Source organism: Passer montanus, unplaced genomic scaffold (assembly GCF_014805655.1).
Source record: "Passer montanus isolate IOZ18808 unplaced genomic scaffold, ASM1480565v1 scaffold19, whole genome shotgun sequence".
NCBI lineage: Eukaryota > Metazoa > Chordata > Aves > Passeriformes > Passeridae > Passer > Passer montanus.
Window position 1 is genome coordinate 4,269,455 of NW_024366480.1, and position 26,007 is coordinate 4,295,461.

Genomic DNA, 26,007 nt, shown 5'->3' on the forward strand with positions numbered 1-26,007 from the left:
TAGTTGAAAAGTCCATTCATAAAACTTTTATTCCACTTACATCAACTTAATACACATGTTTTGAACAGTTATGCTTGGATTGTTCATGAAAATTTCATAAGACATTAAACAAAGCTAGCCATCATCTCAAGTTATTTCCCTGTTAACTATTTTTACAGCACATGCATGTTAGGCAAGTATCAAAAAAAAATCACAAAAGCAAAAAACCTAAAAAAGTTAAATACATGGGTTTTTGTTTTACTGCTGTGCTCGATATACAGTGTCATTATGAATATCAAGCAATTCATTTTTTACTGCATCTTTACTTGTACATTTGTTCTTAGGTTGCTTAAACCATTTAAATACAAATAAAATGTGTAGCAAAAATAATGAAAGCAACAGCAGGTAACTTTACAAATAATGGAATGTGAACCGTTTCTCTGTCCTTCTCTAGAGAAAGCTGACTGGGTTATCGAACTGTCTTAAGGAACACTTCAGCTGCAATCAAAGATGTACACTTGATTGGAATATTCCACAGATGTCACATGTTCCCCTGACATGCAATATCTATGGGACATCAGTTTATTCACAGCCATGTGTGCTCCAGGTTGGATATTCAGACTAACTACACCTGTGGCTGCAACATTGATTATCCCTTTTTTCCATCGTGACAGACCAATATGCAAGCAGTCACCTTTGCCTGACATAGAAAGCTGTTTTAACACTGGCCTTGTGGGAAGCCACAATGTACCAAAAGTACTATGCCAAACATGTAAAACTTGTATAAAAATTTCACAACCCTATATTGGCCACCTCAGATGAAAACAGATAAATTCCCCAAATGTTAACTGGCTCTATTCCCCTAATATTAAACAAAACCACATGGGAAATATAGAAATCCAAATAGAAGTAACATAAACCTGTCAAATCGTAAACAAAAACTATTTGTGGGACAGCATGGATGACAAATGGTCTACTGTTTAAATTTCAGAATGAGGCAGATAGAAGTTGGAAGGCTGGTTAATTCTCCCCTCCTTCTCCTGCTTCGGCTTCATCTCCCTGGGTATCCGATGTCCACAACTGTTGAGGAAAGAAAACAGAGTAACAGGTACATTATTATACATTTATTACTAACATTTAGTAAGCAATTTTTAGAAAGAAGGTCTATATCTTAATAATAGCAACTTCTAACAGGTCCTACTAAGCACTGTGGAGCAGGAAAAGGCACACAGCAACATGAATCTATTTCTTGGCTATGGCAAGATCAAAATTCAGTTCTAGGCAACCCAACACTGCATTTAATGAGCAAGTTTATGAACAGTCAAAACCCAAGTACCTTACTCACAGGGCTCACTAAAATACGACTAACAAGCAGGCAAGAATCAGACCTACTGAGCAGGTAAGTGGGAATCGGGAACTAACAGCAATTTCTTTCTCCCCCATCAAGTTTTACATGTCTTTCTGAAGGAAAAGCTTCAGTAAAATTATCTCTCCACATCCAGTGCTACAGCAAATGTTACCTTTTCTTCAGAACAGGCATGTGAAGGTTTTCTTTTTTTTTTTTTAACCCCAAAATATTTCATCAAAATCTCTACCCTCTGGCTATGTTCAGTTAATTGTGCTCCCCTTTAGCAACTTTCAGAACACTGAGCTGCCAACTTGGCAAGCAGGGCAAGGATGGAAGAAAATCAGGCTAAGCACACACTATGCACAAAATGTTATTTTCAGCTCCATAAAATCATACTAAGGAACCATATATCAAGATTAAGTACCAGCTAAGGAAACTAAGCATCAGTTCCAGAGCAACAGTCAGTGCCAAGAAATTATTTCGTGAACCAAATATCTCATGCTGGCTGCTTCCAAACTATCCCCAGCCTAATATGATTTGTCATCTCTCACCACTTTATAGAGTTAGAGAAGTATTAACCAAATCATTCATGCTTTGCAGTATAAGGTGGTAAAACATAAAACCAACTAATTCTCTCCACTGACAGTGTTATACCACTGAAGTCTTGCAGAATGCCTTCATTTTTAAAATCCATCATCAGAAAATTTCATACTTTCAGGAGCAGAAGGCAACAATGACACTAGTACAAGACCAGTAGCCTTGTCCTTGCTCTGAACATAATGCATGGTATCTGCACTTAATCTTCCTTGCTGAAGGCATTAAGTAGCAAGTTATTTTACTGAAGATAACAGCACACCAATAGTCTGTTTCTAGACCTGCACTGCAATCTTTAGTACATTATTATATTACTACATTAGTCCCAAATTCAGTGCTATTCTTGTGAGGAGAATTAGTAAGAACAATTCTATCATTTTATCAGAATTCAGAAATCAAGAGATTTCTATCCTAAATCATCACCCCTAGAATACAGTCACAAGAGTAATTTAGGATGGTAAAGACCTTCAAGATCACCAAGTCCAACCATTAACACTGCCAAGTCCACCATGTCCCCAAATACTACATCTACACAAATTAATTACTTTCAGGGATGGTGACTCAACACTTCCCTGGGCCACCTTGCTTGACAACCCTTTTAGGGATGAAAATCTTCTTCATGTCCAATCTAAAATACACATTCATTAAGACAAAAGGGCCTGAGTGCTATGAAAGGGGCATTACCAATTTTACCAACTGAGACACTGAGATCAGTTTAACCAATCTACTTGGGGTGGGAGGGAAATGCTTAGGAAGAAGGATTGCCTTTTATTTAATAAAAGACAACAGAATTTCCTAACAGAACAAAAAAATTATCTAGTAATTCCAGTAAAACAGATTTTGATGATATGTTAAACAGCCCTCTGAACACTCCTCTGCCTTCAGTCCCCACAGAGAAGGAACAGATTTCTTCAGCCATACAAGACTCAAGGTAAAATAACCAACTGAGGAAAGTGCTACTGCACAGAACTGATCAACATGCTAAATCACTGTCTAAAGCCCACCTACTTCAGACTTCACCACTTGCATAACCAGCAAAACAGACCTTTTTTACATTTATGAAATTCACTGTAGTCTTTGTCAGTCGCATACATATCAGAAGTTATTTTCTACTTCAAGAAGTTGTGGATAAACACAGAATCAATGTACTTGTACAGATCACACTAAGCATTTAAGGCAAGACATATCACTCATTCAAGAATCTTGCATCTGTTTACAGCTTTCTCCCTTGCAATGGAAAGCTCACATCAATCATCAGGTCTACTACCCTAATTCACAAACTATAGTAGCTCAGCCTGACTTTTGTTCTTGTGTGAAACAATTTGCTTTCCAACTGCTATGACAAGCTTTACATTATTTTTACTGGAAGTTAGCAATTAAAGTCAGCTTCTATCCTGTTTCAAAACCACTCATTCAGAGGGCAGCTCTTGAGCAATCCTACTCAAGGGGACAGTACACAGACACTGAGAGCAATGCCAGCCCTCTATCTGTCTCCAATACAGAGGTTGAGAAATCACTTCCATTTGTTTTGTAAGCAACAAATGGGACAATAACAAGTAGTTTTTGCAGCAGTGTTAAGTTGCAATTCCCATGGAAAAGGCTCCAAAAGACAAGAGAAAATAAATGTTAGATGCAAAAGCAGAAAAAGTATGGCAACTCCAATTTTTTACAACTGCACAATTTTACTTGTAGGTATTTTTAAAGTAGTGCAGCTATTTTGCAAAGGTCTCTGATATCAGAAGCACAGAGTGTTAACAAGGGGCTGCATGTGGCAATAAGAAGTGTTTCTTATTTTTTCATTTCTTGCTTGCAGCTCTTCTCCCCACAGACCAAGGACTGAACTAAGCCATCTAATTACACTATTGCATGTTTGCTCACATTTAGGTTTCATTTGCTTTAGATGTTTATCTTTGTCAGTTTTAAAGTTCAAAGTACGATAAAAAAATCCCACACACAAGATGAAGATTTTGATTATTCTGACAACTTACACCACAGCTGTGAGTCCAAGGAGGAAAAAAAAAAAGTAATTAAGACAGTTATGTTACAACTGCCATGGAAATAGCCTGGCTAGCATCAATTTCCATTTCAGCTTTACCAAAATTAAAGCCAAACAAAAAACCTCTAAACCACAAGTCCTTAAATGGACTTGCTAGCTGCTAGCTTTGTTTCCAGTTTTCATGCAGAATCTGTTCCTTGCAGATACATTAATGCAGAATAAGCTATATGAAATTTGACAATCTTTAAAGAAGCAAATGCAACTGCATTCTCAAATGCTGCTTAATATTGGGTAGTAGGTTTGATAGTCACAGTTCAGACTCATAATTTAAACATGCTAGATTCCTTGAATAAAATCGCCTGAAAAATGTGGTTAATTTGTAATTTGTCAGAAAATCATGTTAATTAGCATGCAAACAAACAACCCAAAAAAACTAGTCAGGAAAAATATTTAGTTCAGAAGGATGATGTACTATAGACTTGTTTCTGAGTGAAAGACACAGCTCCATGGCCAGGAACAAAAAGGACACCTTGAACTGCCAGAAGACCAATCCTGTAATCTATTTGCAAACTTTGATGATACTCACTGTCAAGTTGTCTCTCAGTAACTGCATTATTAGCGTGCTGTCTTTGTATGACTCTTCACTTAATGTATCAAGTTCAGCAATTGCTTCATCAAAAGCCTAGCGTTGTAAAAACAAACAGCTCCATTAGCCATGTGACAAAAGGTTATGCAAATAATTTAACTGGAATTTCCCCCTCTTTGACTTACCGTTTTCGCAAGGGAACAGGCTTTCTCCGGGGAATTGAGAATCTCGTAATAGAACACAGAGAAGTTCAGAGCCAGGCCTAATCTGATGGGATGTGTTGGTTGCATCTCCTTTTTACTGATTTCAAAAGCTTCTTGATATGCCTGTTGTGATTGCTCCACTATCCCTTTGGGGAAAAAACAAACACAAACAAAACCCACAAAAATTAAGTCATTCACACACTGTATGCAGACATACAATCAGGACTGTGTTCACACTTGCATGAAGAAACCATGTCAGGAGTGAACGCCTGTGAATGAGCACTTTATCTAACAAGTACTGTTTAATGAAGATTTTATTAAATTGCATTTTCAAATTATTAAAAAGGAGGGAAGTTGTTACTGACCAAATCACAGCTTTGAGTCTCTTCCCAACACTCTACTCTGTGACTACCTCTATTTACAAATGTTTGCAGCAGTTTTGCAGCACTGAAGATAAAACCCACCATCTACTTGATACAGTACCACAATTTCAATGTCTTTAAACACTGCAGTGCATTAGAGAGCCACATTTTAGTCACAGGAAACACTGATGACCTTTGCCTGTCATGCTGAACCCTTTCAGTAACAGTCATCTATGAGTCTCCATTCAAACTGCTCGGCAAAGATATTGTGGCGTATCTCAAATCAAATTAAATATGTATTTTTAAAAGCTTCCAACACAGTTCTATTTCCAGTGCAGATATGGGAAGCATTTTCACCTAACTTAGAAGTTCTAGTACCTATAAACTTTGAAGGGAGAAAAATTAAGAATTTGGCTCCTTTATTTTAGAGATTGTCACTCTTGTCACTCTTAATTGGTTCAGTTGTACAGGTTATTAACACTTGGCAAAACTACAATGTGTATATCAAGATTGAAGAGCTTAACAGCTTCCTTTCTCACTGAAGGCACCTGAACTTAGAGCAGGTTCTGCCTGCACAAGTCAGAGATCACGGCCCAACACAGCCCACAAGCTGCAGGGGCCAGGGAGGCACTGCATGCTGAGCACAAAGGGGCACTTGTTCCTCAGCTCTCCACCAGCATCTGAGAAAAAGGTGGGCAGAAAGTCATCCAATTCAGATGCAAAAAGGATTCCAACCCTAACATTTCTGGATCAAACCAGAAATGCATCCAGCATGATGTCTGCAACAGTGCAGTCACACGTATTCAAAAACACAGAAAGGAATTTTAAGGAAAAGACTCAAAAATACAGCAGGATTTAAGTAAGGAGTTTTCAGACTCCAAGTCTGAAAACAACTGAATACCAATACTCAGGATGTCTATGCAATCATAATTTGTTCACCTTTAGACAGTCACAAAAATTAAAGCATCATTATTGTTCTCTCCCACATGGAAGAGCGAGGACACGCACTGCACAGCTCAACAGTGCTCTCTCTGCACTCATCACTAATAACTGAATGCTTCAGACCTGACAGCTGCCCTAACCTCTTGAAGATGACTAGAACTTAGTACATTACAGCTGAGAAGAACTAGGTTTACTGCAAGTTAAATTTAGAAATAGTGAGAAATGTTTAGCTCCTCTCATAATGGAAAAGCCTTAGAAAATGGTGCTGTTTATGAAAGGCAAAACAAGCAGAATGAAAAACAAGTAACTTCAGGGAATGAAGCTGAGTTTTATTTTCTAGTATTTTTTCTTTAACATAATTTCAAAGTGTATTTTTTCTCCCTATTTGAGAAAACAATTACCTTTTGAGCAATAATTCAGAGCACTTCGTGCATAATTTGATGTATTCTGTTAATTTTTACATCAGTCACACAGTATAAAAAAGTTTTTAACCTTGGATTCTTTAGGAAGTGCAGCTCCAAAGTTAAAAGGATAAAACAGAGTGAGGTACCTGCCTGACATTCCTGTCTGCTAGACTGCCATAAGGAAGCCCCATCCGATAAAATAAACAATGTCCTTTATGAAGATAAAAATCCAATTCCTAGAGTTGGGAGCTTTATATTGTTGCTGTATTTACTGCAAACGGCTGAAGAATAGTGTCCAACTCAACAGCCATTCTTTCCTACACAATAATTATCAACTGCTTTTCTTCAAGGTCACAGACAACATAAAGGAAAAACATGTGACATGAAACGCTGGAGGAGGGGGATGAATTGAAAAAATGGAAACCCACCAAAAACTACTCAGGCAGGAGACTGAGTTAAATAAAAAAAAGCTTTAAAAGCACTTTAAACAAAGATTTTCACAGTCTAATTTTAGAGCCTGTTACTTAATCCTCAACAGAAAAAGAAACTTTGGGGCTCAAAATATTGTATCTCCTATGCATGTGAACAGAGATCACTAAAATTACCAAAGAAAAACACGGTAACTCTCTATAACAGATCTAAAGTACTGGTAGCACATACAATTCTGCAGTCACCAAGACTGGCTCAGTTTGCATGCAGTAAACATCAGAAATCAAATCCAGCCTTACGAGTCTTAGGATCTTTGTGTAACTCTCTGTTATCCAGCATGCTGAGAAAACTGGGCTTCACTGTGTGATGTGGATGGAACACATGCCAGTAAAGCAGACACATCTATCCCCTTGAAATTATCCCATTTCTGTTTCACATCTATGTCTCTGAGGTCCCACAGCCATGGTCCTGTGCCACACGGGGGGTTTAGCCAGGGGCTGCAGGTGCTGCTGAGGGCAGAGTGGGGCTGCACAGCTCACTCCACACCCCGCGGGGTCCCGCATCCCCGATCCCTGCAGGCTCAGGGCAGCCCAGGGGAGTGTGACACACCAGGCTGGCTCTGTGCTGGTGTGCTGCTCCTCAGGGCACACTGCCAGCAGCCCTAAGTGGCTCCAGGAAACAGCCTGGCACTGTTTGCAGCGAGCTGGATCTTGCTAATGCACTGCTCTGAACTGAAGGGGACTCTGCACGAAGGCAGCAATGCTGTCAGGATGGCTCCCACCACAGCAGGTAAGGAACTCAAAATGCTGAGTACCTAATATTAACTTTTCAAAATAAAATTAGGTGAAGGCAACTTACCTGCAACTGTGACAAGCTGCTGACGTGCAAATATAAGAAATTTGAGGAAATTGAAGACATTTGGACATTAAACTACCATGATTACAGAAGAAACTTTCCTAACAGTAAGATTAATTTTATTAAACCTTTTCTCTTCCAGATTGTTTCTAGTCTCTTTGCTCACTGAACCTATGCAGACTTATATTCTGCAGAAATGCAGGAGGAATTGCAAGAATAAGTCTAAGGGGTAAAACCCCTAAGATTCAGCCAGACAAAAAGAAATGCATAAACCAGTACGCCAGTGGTAAACCAGATACATGCGTGAGGAAGCTGGAGACAGTTTCAAGGTTTTGAGACTCAGTGTCTGTTTTGTGCCTCCATGAGCATGTATGTGGACATTTCTGCAACTCATTTGAAAACCAACAATCTCTGATTTTCCTTCAGAAAACAGGAAGCCTATTACTAAAGAAATTTACACGCAAATCAGAATTACTCTAAAATTAGTGTTGTGTCACTACCCCACCAAAAGCAATCTAACTGGACAATATTTATCATACAATACCTTTCTTGTCATCTCCAGCAGCAACCTCAGCCAAGTAACGGTAGTAGTCTCCTTTCATTTTCAAATAGAAAACTTTGCTTTCTGCTTGCGAAGCATTAGGGATCAAGAACTTTTCCAACAGAGACTAAAAGGGAAACAAAGAACACAGTGTTTTGTACATATGCTGAACCAACAATTCAATTATATTTCAATTTATTTCAAAGTCAAGACAGCTTCACTTCTTGCTTATTTTCTTCACATCCTACATAACACAGTCAGCTAGAGAACGTGTTCTGGATTCCAATTCTAGATATAAAAGGAATGCTGCATTGTGTGCCTTGATGGGGAGAAGGAGGCTGTGTCAATTTAGCAGATGAGTTTTATACAACCAAAGGATGGCTTTCTATAAACCACTATACAGAACTCTGGCAGAAATAAGGTAGTCCAAAGACTCTGGGCAGAGGGTATACCATGAAAGAAAGCTTGCATCCACAAAGTACAATAAAAGGATTTGATATCATCATTTACCAAATCAGATACCTAATTATTTTACATACACAGGCAATAAATAAGCTTCCTTAGCCCAGATCCCATTAACTTTAATGCACTAGTGGCATTCCCAGCAAAAAACCACAAGGTGAACCTGTATTCTTGCATTTTCAGACAGCTAACAATCTGACATTCAGCTCTGTAGCACCTCTACCAGACTTTATCTTCCAAAGCAAAGGTAGCTCTCTGGAGTCACTCCACCAAATCCTCCCCATGGGCTGACATATAAGACCAGGTTTTTCTAGATTATTCTAACTGCTTGTTAACATAGCAAGTTAACATAGCTGAGGCAGTCATGTAATTTAGCAAGAATTCTATTATGATGAAAAAAAAAAATCACTAGCTCCAACACATTCAATAATTAAGGTACAAGCTTGTCAAACTTTGTGATATTGAGTGCTTCAAGTCAGACTCTAAAAAGAAAAGCCAGTTATTTAAAAGTCAAAAAAGGTACAGCATGCCTGAATAGTCAGAATTCAATCAGAAGCTGTTACATATACTTGGTGAAGGCTATGCAGAAAATAATTTTTTAAAAGAGGTTTTAGTACAGATTTTTGGCCGTATTTTTCCCATATAAATTAAGATTACTGGCACTGCAGTTTTGCTTCACTTTTTTGACTTTTACTTCCAAGGATACCACAAAAACACAGAAACTAATTTAGTTCCAACTTATAGAAAAGATTGGTGCTTTACAGCGCTTTCCTCTCAAGGCCATCCAGCAAGTTAATGTAAATTAATGTCTTACAGGACATACTCCTGGGACAGGCTGCAACTACTGCACTGTGACATGGACACCTGTGCTACCTGCTCTGCCTAGCAGGCCAACTATTAAGCTACAGAAAACTGTAATTCACAGAAAGAGCAAGAAGAGCAAGTCTAGTCTTGGTTTTCATTTTGGTTGCTTTTTTCTTTAAGCAAAGTACTGCTAATTCATTTATATGAATAATGAATATTTATTGGTAGACTAAAACTTGTGTGAAATTCCTCAAAATGAAGCGACCCATCACAGCATCTATCTCATATCTATTGCAGCAGACAGATAATAAAGAAATCAGGCTGATAGACACAGAAGTCAGACAAGGTTCAGCCATGCCTATGCTACAATGAGATAAAAACCTGGAAGTGGACTTTCTTTAGTGGCTTCAACATAGTGGATTTATTTATCTTTAATATTAGCCTTTCCAGTACCGTGGGGTTTGGTATATAACTTCATTTTATAACCACACAGGAAGACACTGAAAAATCCTGCATGTCCTCACTTCCCATCCATATGACAGCAGACAATTCTTTGGCAACAGAAGGAACTCAACAGTATTTTTCTGGAGACATTCAAAAGGGCTGCTGAACTGCCTCATGCCAAAGGCACCCTTCTGAGGGCATCCCACCACACCAGGAGAAGGGTCCAGAGCCAGCTCTGTCCCAGTGAGGCTGGGATGTAGCAGGAGGCCAGCAGGTTTATGAGTCACACACCTCAGCTCTCTGTGACTCCTTACACACTCTGTCCTCACCTCTAGAGAGCTTCAAGGCTTGCAGCTACAACACTTCCGTGAGTGCCAAGGACCTCCAGTGACAACTGAAGGTTGCCAGCTACTGAGAATCAGGCTCCTTATCAGTTTTTCTCTGTGAGACTTCAATTAAGCCAGGTGTATCAGTTTGCACCCACGCTTCTGGCACTGTGGGGAGTTGCCCTTCTTTTGCATTCCCCATTCACTGGCCAGACCAAAACAGATTTAGTGATTCTAGACACAGAAATTATTCCTCATCCCTACAGCAGGTCATTTTAAGATTAAAACATACAGCTCTGCTAATTCACACAGCAGCAACCAAGCTCCAAGATTGAAACTTTACTCAGATCACAAATGAGATGAAGTTGTTTGCAATCTGAATGGGTGAATTGCACCAGTAGACAGATAGGAGGAAAGACTACTAATTATCTTTTTAAACAGGCCAACACCAGCAGGGCAAAAGGAGCTTCAACACTGTAAATCTTGTACCACAAGAAGTTCTAAAGCCATGTTGAATTTCAAAGACTCATGAACTGAGAAAATCCCTTTGAACAGCTATTCACAGAATACAGCCAATGCAGAGACTCCAACTCAAACTGCACTGGGAGCTTACTCATATTTGGATGAAAGAGTCTATTCTATACAAACAACACGTAGGACTGGTGTGCCACGTATCTCTGAAAGAATTTTATTTATGCCAAACACTTCATAAACAGCAACAATAAAACCTGCAAGCAGATGAATATTTAAAGGTAGCATGTGAAATTATTGAAAGGAGATTCCTACCCTATTATTTATTTAGTCTTATAAATTCAGTTTCTTCTGTTTGTATTAGTCCATTTATTTCACTATCTATTTTCTTTTACTGGCAGAAGTAGTCACAGACCACGCCTTTAAAGTTAGCCTGAAGATTCATGGTACACAGATTTATCCTAGAGAGTGGCTGTGAAAGCATAACCTGCATGGACATGGTATGGCTACAGAAAGCCAGACAGGTAAGACCAGTGAAACTACCAACCTTTTAAAGATCAATTACAGAAGACAGCAGAATCAAAGGCACAACAAATCTAACAATTTGTTATCTGCCAACACATGAGCTTATGGGGAATACTGTTTATCTTGTGCATTTCTTTAACAGCTTTAACTGCAAAGCATTCTGGAGGATACAATTTTTTCCACAAGGAAGAATATATCTTGATATTTAAGTTCTATTGATAGGTTGGTTGTGCATAGCTTAAGAAGTACCAGCAATGTCCACCTTCTCTCTCCTTTACCAGTTGATAGGGCAGTGTTTATGGTACAGAGCTGATCACCACACAAGTGGGAGCAGCCAGTCCAGACTGGATCAGTTAGATGATCTGTATTTACTAAGCTGATGTGATCTGCATCACTGCAATGCATACAGCCCATGTCTATTATCACATTTTATGTAGTTAAGGTCTCATGCATGTTCATGATGTTCCTGCTACCACATGAAACTCCCATCCAACTTGGATATATACTAACACATGGGCAGTTAATTACAGCATCTTCATCAGCATCTGGTAGGAACAATTTTCTGAACAACACTGAACAGCCAGTCCCTGCCTTTGAAACCCCTCAAGGACACAGCAGTAATTGTCAGAGCTTTTAATGTGACAGCAAGAATCTAACTGCTGTGAAATAAATCACACCATTGCAGTCAACTAGGCAGATGCAGCAGCATTTTAGAGCACTTTTCAGCCCAAACCTCTAACACTTTGTGCAAGTGCTTCTAGCACTTTCTGCAAATCTTTTCAGAAAGATTTAATGGGAATTACTTTTTTAAAAAGAGGATGTACTAAATCTGAATATCAACTCTTACTAATAGCTGGCTGCTCAAAGATCAGGCTTCAACACTTCACACCTGCAATTGTGGTTATGACTAAGCCAACAGCTTTCTGCCTCTCTGGACTGGCCAACAAAGACACTCAAACTCAGGAGATGTCAGCTGGGCTCACACACACCATTGGTAGGATTTGGTACATTCCCTCACTCTAAGCAAGGACTAGAGACAGTCTTTGTCCTAATTATCCTAATGGTGAATTTCAATCCTGGCTTATTTCAAACACTACACTGGAGAGAGATTGACTTCTTTCATTCTTACACATATTCTACTGCTTGAACAGGATACACTCAACAGGTGTCAACATGAAGAACATCACATCTTGAGCTACTTTGATGAAAGGCTTTTTATCAAGGCTCCTGTGGTTTTGCAAGATCGAGTCTGAAAGGTTAAGAGTTATCAGACTGAGGAATGTGAAAGAAGCCTCACAAGTAGTTACCAATAAATCCCAATAGCAACCTTCCCCTAAAATTCTGTCTGCTTCTTACTGCAAGTGGACATGCTTCAGTTGTCCAGCTGTGGCGAGGCCTGCACTTGAAGACAGGAAGCCAACACAAAGACTTGAAGAATCCTTTCCTGACACTTGAAGCCTAAAACCACTCTTGTTTTAAAAGCATTTGCATCTTTGGCAAATGACGTCTGTGGGCCAGAAATCTATTTCCAAATCCACCATAAGAACATTAAATTAATTTTATTTTAATGCTCAATTTTGCCTTGTTGCTTCTAGTTCAGTGCTTATTTCCCTTTATCAAAGGCTTGGTCTCAGTACATGTTATTGCCTAGAAACTTTAGATAATTATTAATGCACTAGAGATGATTGCATCAACAGCTCGATTTTCTATTTTTATATTTCCCTCCAGACAAGCAGGAAAGTAAGAACAGTCATTAGATTCTAGGAAAATGTAGTAGCAATTAGTGGATAATACACAGTTAAAGTACTGGGAACAAGAAACCTTACTCTTAAATATGAAAAAATTAATTATTAAGATATCTAATTAAATAAAAACATTAGAACTTATAGGAGAAATAAAAAGATATTCTTGCACAAAAGAACCAAGGTGCAGAATGGGAAAACTTGAAAGAAAATATACTGATAAACTTTAGGTACTTTAAATACTATCAGTTCTTCTCTGAGATAACCTGGCTTTTTGTTTAATAAATAAGTAGCCTTTTTGTATTCATGCAGTATCTAAGGACATCTAACAATAGTTATGATGTTTTTTCTAATGTTGAGAATAAATTACACAGGAGTACTAGCTGAACTTCAACTCACTTGTCACCCACCCATGGTATATGACATAGAGCTGAAGATGACATGGAAGAACTCTTGTTTTTTAAATCAATGAAAGAAACACTCTTTTTTAAGCTCAGCTTGACACTAATTTAATATTTAATGACAACAGCATGGTATTTTCATGATGTAAGTAGCATCCTTCTCCAAGATGTTGTAAGGACACAGGAGGAATCATACTGGCTGACAGGACTCCTCTGTCTGCTAACCTCACTGCAACACTGCCCAACAGAGGATGCCACTAGAAAAACCACATGAACAAAGCAAGAAAGTCTCATGCTTCTCTTAGCCTCCATCAATGCCCAGGGATTTCCCCAGCCAGATGTGGTTTCTCTGGAGGTAGTAACCTTTAAAAGGCTTCTTGTCCACATTCCACACATTATTCAAATTCCCATTACATCAAAACAACCTTAATACCCACAATGCCCCACAGAAGAAGCTGCAGATACCTGTGTACCTGTACATGAGGGCTACTTTTGTCTTTAAATTACTTTTTAGTTTCATTTAAAAAGAAAGGACTCCTATCAATTCCCATTAGAAGCTAGCAAATGATTTCCCATGACTTTTCCACATGAGAATTAAGTTAGGAGCTATAAAACAACACATGCAATTAGCTGCACTGCATAGATTGGCACATGCACTACAGAGGGTTTAATTAAACCATTTGTGGCCAGTCATTTTATTTACACACATCCATCTGAACTGTTGGAGAAAGAGACAAGTACTTGCATTTTTAAGAGGTATATTTTTAGACAATCCCTTCCCGAACCCTGTTTTGACCCAGGCTTACTATGCTGCTCCTGATTACAGCTCTGCCCAGAGTTTGGGATTAAGGGCTCTGCTGCCTCATGGGTGACCTCCATCCCTCTTGGGGAAACCAAAAGGACTGTTCTCAGCCTTCTACTCCAGCCAAAAGTGAAGCTACAGTTTAAAGTCACCTACAGAATTCTCTCTACTAGTTTGCTCACGAGAACAGGAATGCAAGAAAAGCTGTCAATATTAGTGGCTGCTGAGGCACTGGAGATCTCTGCTGAAACATCTGCTGAAGAAGGAACCCAGCCTGCTGCCTGTTCTCAGTACCAGTTATTCCTTCTTCCAATCAAACAGGCTGCCCACAGAAAAAGAAGCAGAAGTTTGAGAAAAGTGACAAGGCTGGCTGGAAGCCATAAAGCCAGAAGCAGGACCCTCAGCAGGGGAGGAATTGGGACAATGGATCTTAAAGGGGAAGGGAAGAATTTGACTGTGGAGTAATTTGCAGTGTTTATGCAACAGGGGGAGATGTGAAATTGCTAAGAGCAGAAAAAAAGGTACACTTGATTAGCAGTTTTGCAGTAGTCAATCTGGTGAAGATCTAGAAAGGAAACGAGCAGAGGAAATGAAGTCTGAATAGTAAGATGGCAACTGAAAAAAAGATCTAAAAGGACTAATGGACAGAAGAAAATCCTGTATGACAGAAACAATGGCAAGCAATTTTAGTTTATACATAAAAGCACTACTAAACCAGTCTAAATGTGCTCCCTTAGAAAAGAGAACAAAAGCAGCATCACTGTGGGCAGGTGAAGGAAACATGAAAGAAGGAGAACACCCTAAAAAATCATCTTCATGCTGAGATGTATGCTGGAAGAGGGATACAAGTCACTTAGAAGTAGGTGTAGGCACAGAAGTGCATACAGGGTCCTTGGCATGGACACACCACTGGTCAGCAAAACAAGAAACAGCACCTGAGGCAATGAGGAACAGCATCTCAGTTCAGACTATGACAGCCATACACATAGCTCCCTTTGCAGATCTGCCTTCCTCAACTTAGACTATCAGGATACACTCGAGATAATTCATAAGCCTCCTCAGGTGTTTCCTGCCAATCACTACTGTTTTCTACCTAGACTACCATGTCCTTTACTAGTTAGTTTCTTCTACTGTTTTGCTTTCCAATTAGTATTTATGGCAAGGAAGGCAAGTGTGCCTGGTATCAGGATACACTCTTGAGATAATTCATAAGCCTCCTCAGGTGTTTCCTGCCAATCACTACTGTTTTCTACCAAAGCATGCATAACAAACATGATAGTGAGGGAACCCAAATTCTGAAGTACAGGCATAAATACCTCCCCAATTTAGTAACCCAATCTGAGGAAACTCATGTGAAAGGCAGCAACTGTAAAGACACTTAATATAAAAACATTAGTATTAAAGTCTTAATATTTTTGAGGCATCGCTATAGATCTTAATAAAATTTCCACTGAGGATCAAAAGTCAATATGTAATTTTTACCTGGGCCTTTTTTTCTCAGCATCACCTCATTAAACTGCTTCTTGAATATTGGAGACTTGCATCAAAATAAAATTGTGCCACATGTATCAATCATGCATGTGAAACTTGAGATAATAAAAATCTGAAACCAACTGAGCTGGGTGAGAATTTCTGCCCAGGATGTAGGTCTCAGCTACAGCTATTGCAGCTGTACTCCAAACCAGAACATGTCTAAAGATTCTACAGTTTTGGTCTCTAAACAAATACTAATAAAACTCCCCACAAATATGATGCAACACTTTTTATCCTTGCTCAGAAATAGAAGCAGGAGCTTCTATCTTTTAGCAGCTTGCACTCAGAGCAGATTTCAAACCTCCTGAAGCAGAATGCAGATTGACTAGGGGCTCGCTATAGCAGTGTTAATAAAAACATTTTATTAGGAGAAATGCCACTTTAGCAATGTAAACCTAATCTGCACTAGGAGAAAATGACCAATTGAAAGATCAGATTACTTTTGTTGAATCTTTTGTAACAATCACAAAGGGTAATATCCAGAAAAAACCCCACTGCCTACAAAAGACAACGGACAACTTTTCACAGCCTCATGTGAGCTGCCTTAGAGAATCACAGAATCTAATAGGTTGGAAAAGACCTCTGAGATCATTGAATCCAACATATTATACCTGATAAAAAAATTTAAGAATTTACTGTTGGTCTCAACAGAACATGACTTCTTACTACTTCTCTTTGAAGAGGCATTGCCAATGTTCTGTCAGATTTCAAGAAAAATAAGCCACTGCACAAGAGTTAACATTCAGTAAAACAAAAAATTAGTTTAATAAATAATTACAATCTTAACTCTCTTCAATCAACTTCAATAGCACAAACTTCTTGAGCTATTTAAAAATGGTAGTCAACCACTGCCTGAATGGACAAGCAGCTTCAGAGGCAGGAGCTGATGGCAGCCCACAGCAAAGCACAAGTGAAGCGTTTGAGAACCTGTTTCAGAAAGGCACTTCTGTCACGTGCACGGTAACAAGACACAAGTTTCCAGATAAAACCAGAGATAGTGCAGAATTTGTTCGTACAGATGTGTAGAGATAATGCACTAACTCTGCTCATATTCTAAATTTTATGTTTCTATCACTTACAGCCTCCATAGGCACAAGAAGGAGATGATACATTAGCAATGCAGTGTTTCTGCTTAGATATCTAAGCAACCAACCAGTGAAACAAATACACTTAGCAGCTCCAGAAAACTGCAGGTACATGCAATGAAGTTCTTCCTTCAACAGCACAAAGATGAAGTTATCTGTCACAGGTGACTAAACTATCAACTTTATTTGCTGTTTAGAACTGAGTATCAGCAGTAGGTACATAAAGTACTTGAACAATGAAGGCTGCTGTCAAATAAAGCAAGTTGTTACTTCAATGCTTTTGAGCAGTATAAGCACTCTGTACCTTTTTACTGTAAATCAAACAAACTATTAAACATTAATGCCAAATGAAATTAGTACAGTGGGCTAGTGGTTATAATAAAGGTTTCTCCTACTTGCAATAAATGCAAGAGGATGCAGACACATGTACATATGTGTATACATATGTGCAAGCAGAGTTAATGTAACAAGTAGCTGCATTTATGCAGAGCACCTTCGCTGATTTTATGACAAATGGGAGCATTAAACATATGTGTCAACATTATGGATGCCCTTATTGCTAAGATTAGAATAAATTAAAAACAACACAAGTAATCTCATATTTACACTGATCCATGAATGATTTAGTTATCAAAAATTCAACAATTTTGCAACAGTCTAATCGCTTACAAAAGTAAAGGAAATTACTCTAGCTTAGGTACTGCTTTCACTGCAGGCAAATAACAAAAAAAAAAAAAAACCAACCAAAACCCCCCAAAAAAACCACCCACACCAACAACCCAAACCAAAATAAAAAACCAACAGCCAAAAAAACCCCCAAACCTGAAAGGGTGTAGCTACAATCAGGGAAGTGAGTGAAATAATGAGGTTGATACAAATTGCCTCTGCTTCCTACCTTCAATACATATGAGCACTGATACCAACCAAGCCCTTACTGAAAAAGCCAGACTTGGAGAGTTAAACAAAAGCTTGAATTATATATAACCACCCTTGTAAATTAGCAAATCCTGGCTACATTTTGCTCTGCAATATATAAAAGTTCATTCACAGGAGCATTTGTGAACCAGAGTACTCACATATTTCCACTTATGTCACTAACACATTACCAATTACTATCTTTCAGTGCAAATTTTAACAACTTGGGATGACATCTTGACTCTATGTCTAGGTTTGAGCTCCACAGCACAAGAAAAACACAGATACATGAAGAGACTATGGGGCTGGAGCACATGAGGTACAAGGCAGGGCTGAGAGAGATGGGTTTCTTCAGCCCAGAGAAGACCAGCAGATCCTGCTGCTGTGTACAGCTGCCTGGAGACGATGGAACCAGACTCTTCCTTGAGGTCTACAGTGACATCACAGGAGGCAGCAGACAAGCTGGAACTTGAGAAGCTCTGATTACACGCTAGTATTCTTTCCTTAGCAACATGAACAAATATTAAGACAGGCTGTGGAATCTCCATGCTTAAAGATAATAAGAATTAGACTGACAAGGCCTTGAGCAAAGTGATCGAACTAGATCTGTTCTGAGCAGTTGAACACAATGATCTCCCTTCTAACCTCAATTCTTCTGGGCACCTAACTCCCAGATTTCAACACATTAATCACCCCCTTCTGCAACTGACATTTTTGCAAATAGAAGGTTCTACAAATGTCTCCGTCTCCCCTTTTTTCTGGAAAAAAAAAACCAAAACAAAAAACCCCCACAGATCTCAAAACCAAAGTGCAGTAAAAAATAAAAAATTAAGGAAGTCTGAAGGAATCACAGAACTGAAGGTAGTGATTTTCAGTCAGAACACTGAATTTTCTGTTAGCAGAAGATATCATCATAGCAAGAAGGTTGTATGGTACCGTCAGTCCACAGGTTAGCTGTGCACTTTAACCATCAGGAGGACACATTGAGCATGCAGTGGCTGAGTTTTAAAAAGACAATTCATGTATGTGCACATCAAAAACCATATGGCTTCCTGTAGGAGAGAAGACCAAATTCCCTAACCCTGTCAATAAGAATTACAGAATTATTAAACATTTTATAGAACTTAACATAGTAACTTATTAGATGTTTGCAGGCAACTAGGAAATAGTTCCACAGTAATCTGAGAATGATGGCAATAGGCATTAATTCTGTGGTATGCTCTTTAAAAAGCCATTTAGATGCATTCAGAATGGAATTACACTCCCTTCCCTCAGTGAACTGCAGCCCCATTACAGGCTACTAAGCATTCTACTCCTCTCAAACAATACACATAAAAAAGAAATGTAAACCTAAAGTCACTAATCTGAGATGTAACTGAACCTTCTGCTCTCACAATCAGCACTTCTAAAAAGTGAAGCATCCATAACAAGTGCAAAGAAATCTCAAGTATGAGCACACAAGGAGTACATTTTTATGCTTCTGAGGGTGAAATTTGGAAGAAATAATGTAGTGAAGAAAGCAAACAATTCATCTTACTGGAAGGTCCTAAACAATACCATTAACCTGCTGATTTTCTGGCAGGAAAGGAGTGGGGGAAAAGTGCTGAGTAGCACCAATGTGTAACAGTAACTCCAGAAAGCTGAAGGGCAGCCAAGGTTTGCAGAAGTTCTCCAAACCTTAACAACTAAAAGAGCAAAGAAATGGTGAAAGGGTGCTTGGGCACTGCCAGAGGAGATTTACTTAGGACATTTCTGCTGTGGAACTTGGAGGGGGAAGCAACATCACCCACAGGACTGGGCATCGGGCAAGGACATGGGAACTGTCACACACTATGCACTGGGAGGACAGGCAGGGACTGCTGCAGTATGTGCCAGCCCAGGGAAGAGTGCAACTGCCTGGAATCATATCCATACTAATGTGAAGATAGCCAGTCATGTTTTCAATTATTAGTTTACATTTAGCTCATGTAAGAGACTTCCGAAAGCTACCAGAGCTGCTGAGAACTTTTAACATACAAGCAGTGCAGGGTGTTAGCTATTCAAAGACATCTCCATTCTCCTCTGTACTTCAGAATCCTGAAAAATTCAGCTTACTGCAGATTTAATTTGAATCACTTCAGTTACAACTCACTTCTCTGCTAACAGCAGTTTAAAGAAAATCCACACCTGTTACATTAATAACGATTTTTATTATGGAAATGACAAATGAAAGATGACTATATATCATTGTACTGGTACCTTAGACAGACCCTCCTTTCTACTATAAAAACTGAAACAGAACGTGAAGCACACACTTAGCTAACATGAGGAAAAGTATTTAACTAAAAGCCTAATTTCCTGTATCAATTGGAAATTTTCTATAATACTCAAAGCACTTTTCAGATGCTCAAGTATGGTAACACATTTCCTTACACAGAGCATCACACACACTACATTACTATTGAAGAATTTGGAAATACAGCCTTCTTTGCCACAGTGCAAGGAACTTGTACTATACTCAATGTAGCACAATTATTTGATGTTTACCAGCACTACCAGACCAACTCCAAACAAGAGCTGGTTATATCACACTTTAATATATTTAAATGCATATCTGACAGAATTGGTGCTGGAAAAAGATATTTAAGGTGTCTTTTTGTACAGCAGCACTCTGAGGCTGCAGGAAACAAGAGGATGATTTCAACTCTTTTGCAGAGTTGTAGAGGTGCTCCATGGCAGGCTGAAGAAAAAAGATTCAGGAAGTGGCAAGGATGCAGATGCTGTCTTTTCCTGTTGCAAGGTCAGTGTAAAGGAGAAAAATAAATATTTGGACCTGATCACATAACTTTTTTATCACATAATTTTTTATCATTGGGCCCAATAGGAATGAAGCAAGAAAGAAGTTCATCTTTAATTGCTCCTATTCTCTCTGTAAATTAGTAGAAGAGATGGAAACAAAGCCCAGGCAGAGTTTAGTATACTTGGCATCTACAGGATTAAAGGAGCTATTTCTTCCAGTACACTGTATTTTATTCCAATAAATGAGGGAAGAGAGCAGGAAGCTGCAGAGGAGCCAGCTTTGGCCACACTCTTCCATCCAGTCACAAACACATTCTCTAAATTGCTTTCCTCCCTTCAACACTGAAGTTGGGATGGCAGTCATACTCAGCTCTGATGTAACACCCCTGGGCATTAAACATTACTTAAGACACTAGCAGACAACTGAAGACACAGCAACAGCTCAGAGCACAGCCTCAATAAAAGATACAAGAGTTGCAGAGCTGCTTTTGTACTCTAATTCATAAGGCTCATGATTAAAAGCTTTGAAAGTTTAACATTTCAGGTCTTATTAATTAATGGCATACTTCACACCAATTAAGATGGGGGTAAGCCTCACTTTTCACTTCTGTAGACAGTTATAGATTAGATTATGCTGCATAAAAAATACAGAGATCTTGTGAAAAAAACCCCCAAAAACTAAACCAAACCCTAATTCTACATTTGAATGTAGCATTGTACAGACTTCTGTGTTCATGTTAAACAACTGAATCTTACCACACTTCTTTTTTTTTTCTCTGTTAAAGCAATACAGTCAGCCACATTTCTAGGTAAGAATGAACATGCATAGGATACTTCAAGAAAGAAAACAAGAGTATAGTTTTAAATATAAATCTAAATCTTCAATGTAATTGGCAACATCAAAGGTAGCACATGTAATTTGAAAGTACTTTTAAAACCTATCCTTTGAATACAAATGTTTTAATTATTTTCTTTTTAAATGCAAGTCTAAAAAAGTAGTTTTATTACTGCTAATCACTGCTTAAGGCATTGTTTCTTCTGGACAGTAATTTTTCTTTAATGTATTAAGAAAAACTGGACTGGCAATGTTAAAAATTAGTCAGTCATTAGCTTCTTAAAAATAGTAGCATGTTAAAGAACAGTAACTTCTTTGAATTATATATGTCTCATTAACACAAAGAAATTCAAGTCCACTTTGAGATTCAGAAGAGTTAACAAGACTCTCCACCCATATTCCTCCCCTCCCAGGCACTCTAGTTGCTGCAGCAAACTCAAAAGCTGGGTTTTGTTTTTAGCATGCACAATAAAAGCTAGTTCCACCTTAACCTGGTTTCCATTATCAGACAAAAAATTAACTGCAAACATTAAATTCTTCTAAGGTTTCTAAGATCAGATTTAATTAAAATAATTTCTTAAACCAAAATGTAACTTACAAAAGAATTTCAGACCCTGAACTGAAAGCATCCACCCCCACCCCAACTTTCCCATTGGTAAAATAATTAAAGAAAGAAATAACAATCAATTAGAATGGCAGATTTGGATCCTCATTTCCTTGGCTTGAATATATGAGCCACTGCTTTACAACACAGGCACTAGTAAATCAGTTCTTCCAAGAACTAAGTTCTGCATTTCATTTTCAGAGTAGAAGTTAATGAGTTATCCTTCCACGACATAACAAAACATACAAAATTGGGTGTGTTACAATAACCACAGCGGCCAGCCTGAACTGGAAGCCAGGACTCAGTTATCCATGCTGACTCCTACAAACCCTTGGAGAACCAGTCTTCTAGAAGCTATCATCACCCATATCATTTAGTTATCTCACACATCAAGCAGAATTTATGCTTCTCATTGATCTTAACATTCATATGGTATCAGACCTTCAGGCACTTAGGTATTTAACACTTCCCTCATGGCACATGTCATTCTGTCACCTGCAGGTGATCCCTTGTCACACATGGGATGACAGCCAGCAGCGTCCACAGTGCAGTGGACAACTCTAGTGCTGACATAACCTCTACCTTCCAAGTGGTTGTAGGACTGAACAGCTGCTCCTTGTGTGCTCACTGAAGCACCACAGGCGTGTGCAGTTGAAAAAACCTGACAATCTGGAATAAGCATTCAGGAGAGGTTTGGGTTTCATAAACCAGCCTCCCAGTGAAAATGCAGTGTTGCTTGCTGTACATATGCACATTTCAACAGAACTACAAGTCTCAGAAAACGCCTAACTTGAACACCTTTTGAGTTTGCTACAAAAAAAAATTAAGTGGGTATCACAGCACTTCTACTGCCTCTTCCTGCAAGAAATTTTCTGCACGGCTGAGTCATAACTAACATTACATCATCTTACCCAGGGAGGGGCACAATTTCCGTAGAGTAAGAACTACCTCTTACAACCACAGCAGCAAATTAAAATTGCAGAAATCCAAGACATCTAGGATACAAATACCGCATTAAGGGGGAAGGGGCACTGGGGGAGGAGAAACCCCCAAATTAAACCTATATACACTTCAGTATCAGGGAAATATGTTAACCTTTCATAACTACTACTTTATGTACAGTAATGTTTCTACATGTCTCCAAGTTTATTAGCATTCACAACCATAATTTGTATATAAATAATCAGCACATTAGAGGGAAAGAAAAATTCAGACATTTTTTAAACCTTATTGTCAGAAATAGCATAGGAGACCACAGCTTTACTGACAGACTAGAAATAGTCCCAGAGGGCCCAGCACCATTTACTCTGCAATTCTAAGTAAAAATGGATCAACAGTTTCATTATTTCTCACCAGCACATCATTGCAGATGTCTCTTAGCTCGGTCTCAATTTTCTCTCTGTATTCTCGAGCCATCTGCTGTTTTTTCTCAGCGCCTTCCGTCTTTTGTTCGATACTTGAGACGACTCTCCAAGATGACCTACGGGCTCCTACAACATTTTTATAGGCAACAGAGAGAAGATTCCTCTCTTCGTTGGACAACTCAGCTCCTTGCTCAGTCACAGATTTCATGCAACTTGCCATGTCATCATATCTTTCAGCCTGCTCAGCCAGTTTGGCCTTCTGCACCAGCTCATTTTTATCCATGCTGATATTTCTGAAGGGGAAAAATAGTGAGGCATTATTCAGACATTGGTCAAGGACAAAGGTGTTTTAACTTCACAGCCAGAGCAACACGTATTCTCTAGTTGGGAACTGTAAGAGGCACAACTGAAATCCAGCACACAGGGCATACTAGCAGCACTGGCTGCTCAAACACAAGGACACATGGAGTAGAGAGTTAAAGCACTGATTCCTCATGAAAAACTGTAAACTTTTAGAAGCATGTTATTTTAATAAACACAAACAAAAGCATCCAAAGGTGAACCAAAACCAAATAATTTTTATCTTATGCACAAAAATGATCCTAATTCTTGCCACCATTCTTTCATAAGACAAAAAATTAATTATCAATGTAGCAAAATTGACAAAGAAAATATCCAATAGTAAGCTTTCCACAGGAGACAACCAAATAAAGGACAAAGAATACCAAACAGCATTCTGAGCCTTAAAAGAATCAGTTACATGCAGAGGTACTTCATATAAACATCTGCAAATCAAATCCCACACTGGATGTTAAAAAGTCATAGTGCAACAAACATCTAAATTGTGAGCTGTACACCTTCCCACAATGCTAACTCCCTTTCCCAAAACGGGAATTCCCATTATGGGATGGTCTGTGTCAGGTATTGCTGCTATGCCTGGGAGGCTGTGCTTTAACAGACAAAAGAAAATTTTACTACTTAAAGATATGACCTCAACATCAGTATTTCAGATAGCACAACCTGGTAGAAATACTTCATAGTCTTTAAGTGCTGTCCTATCAGCACTTAATTTTTTAAAAAAAAAATCAAACTCTGCTAAGCAGAGGTATTGAGAAATTTCTTTTGAAACAGGAAGAAAAAGTACTCCTATTCTTCTGTGTATCCTAACTTGATCATTTGGAGGAACTGGTTATGTGCTCTGGGGATACATTATCCTTTAAAGTTTAACAAGATTATTAAAGCATGAACCAGTTTTGGTCACGAGTGCTTTATCTATTTCTGTGTGTTCCACACAGCCCAACCAAGCATTTTCATTTTTAACCACTTTTGCCATTTTAGGTGACGTTAGGAGTAACAATGGCAGGGCTATGTTCCGTGTTTGGGAATAAATTAAGCGCATTCTACCATTCCAGGTGACTGCGAGTTTCAATGGCTGCGGGCCCCAGCAGGGAGGCACAAGCCCGGCGTCAGTTTGCGAACGCCCGTTGAACAACTCGCCCGCGCGGCGGGGCGAAGGAGCCATTTTACAGCGAGCGTTAGGCGGCGGTTACCCACCACCGGGCCTGGCCACTGGGGCAAATGTGGCCACAGCGCTGGCCCCGCCGCCGTTCCCCGGGGCACCGCAGGCTGCCGCGGCAGCATCCCCGGGCGGGCGGGCCGCCCGCCGCCCCCGCGGGCTGGGCGCTGCCGCGTGGGCGCCGGAGCCCGGCCCGCCCCGATCCCGCTCCCCTCCGCCCAGCGCCTCCGGGGGAGGATGCCGCGTCCCCGCCCCGGAATAGGGAAAGCCCGCGGGTCCATTCCCGGGGGATTCGGCGAGGGGGAGGGGGAGCGGCGGAGGAGGAGCCCCCTCCAGTCCCGGGGGAGCCGCCGCTCTCGCCCGGACCCCTCGGCCGGGGCGGGGAGGATGGGCCCTCCCTGCGGGGACGGGGTCGCCCTCACCTGCCGCCCCCTCCGCCGCTGCTTGCCCCTTTTTCGCCGGCGGAGAAAGGCCCCCGCCGCTCCGCGCAGCGGCCCCCGCGCCCCGCTCCCTCCCCGCAGAGCCGCGCCGAGGGGAGCAAGGCGCTGTACCCGGCCGCCCCGCTCGGTGCTCCCGACCTGCCGCGTGCCGGGGGAGCCGTCCCGGGCGGCGGCCCCGTTACCTGTGCGCGACGGGCGAGCAGGCGGGCGCGGGTGCGTCGGTGCGGGCGGGCGGCCGGCGCGGACTGTGCGGCTCTGGCGCTCGCGGCGCTGCAGCCTCGCTCCCTCCCTCCCTCTCCCGGCGCCGCGCACGGGGCGTCTCCGCCAATCACCGCGCCGCTCCGAGCGGGCCGCGCGCCGCCCGTGACGTCAAGCGGCGCCATGGCAACCGAGCGCGAGGGCGCGCGCGAACCTTCCCCCCCTCGCTCCCCCCTCCCTCNNAAGTATGTTAGGGACATTGTAAACACCCCGCACCCGCCCGGGGGCGGCGGAGCGCTGCCCGCGCCTGCGGCACGGAGCGGGGGCGGCAGCACCGCCTCCTCGTGCGGCCGTGGGGTGTGCGCGGATGTCACCGCCGCCCCGGGCGGGCTCTCCGGGCTTTGTGCCGCCCAGAGCGCCCAGTCTCGCCAGTGAGCCCCGCCGAGCCCCGAGCGCGGCTGGGTGGCGGAGCCCCAGGGTGTTGGGGACACCGGGACTGTCCCGGCACAGGCGGGGCTGCGGG

General features: G+C 40.6%; 1 protein-coding gene across 1 annotated transcript; it reads right to left on the minus strand.

Annotated features, from left to right (window-relative positions):
• Positions 1-25,623, minus strand: YWHAZ (tyrosine 3-monooxygenase/tryptophan 5-monooxygenase activation protein zeta). The gene is made up of 6 exons (XM_039705989.1): positions 25,469-25,623; positions 23,320-23,623; positions 8,243-8,366; positions 4,689-4,852; positions 4,504-4,599; positions 1-1,059 (listed from the first exon to the last, which is right to left on the minus strand). The coding sequence occupies exons 2-6, from the start codon at positions 23,611-23,613 to the stop codon at positions 1,000-1,002; spliced, it is 738 nt and encodes a 245-aa protein (XP_039561923.1). The 5' UTR covers positions 23,614-23,623; positions 25,469-25,623; the 3' UTR covers positions 1-999.
• Positions 25,624-26,007: the final 384 nt, after the last annotated feature.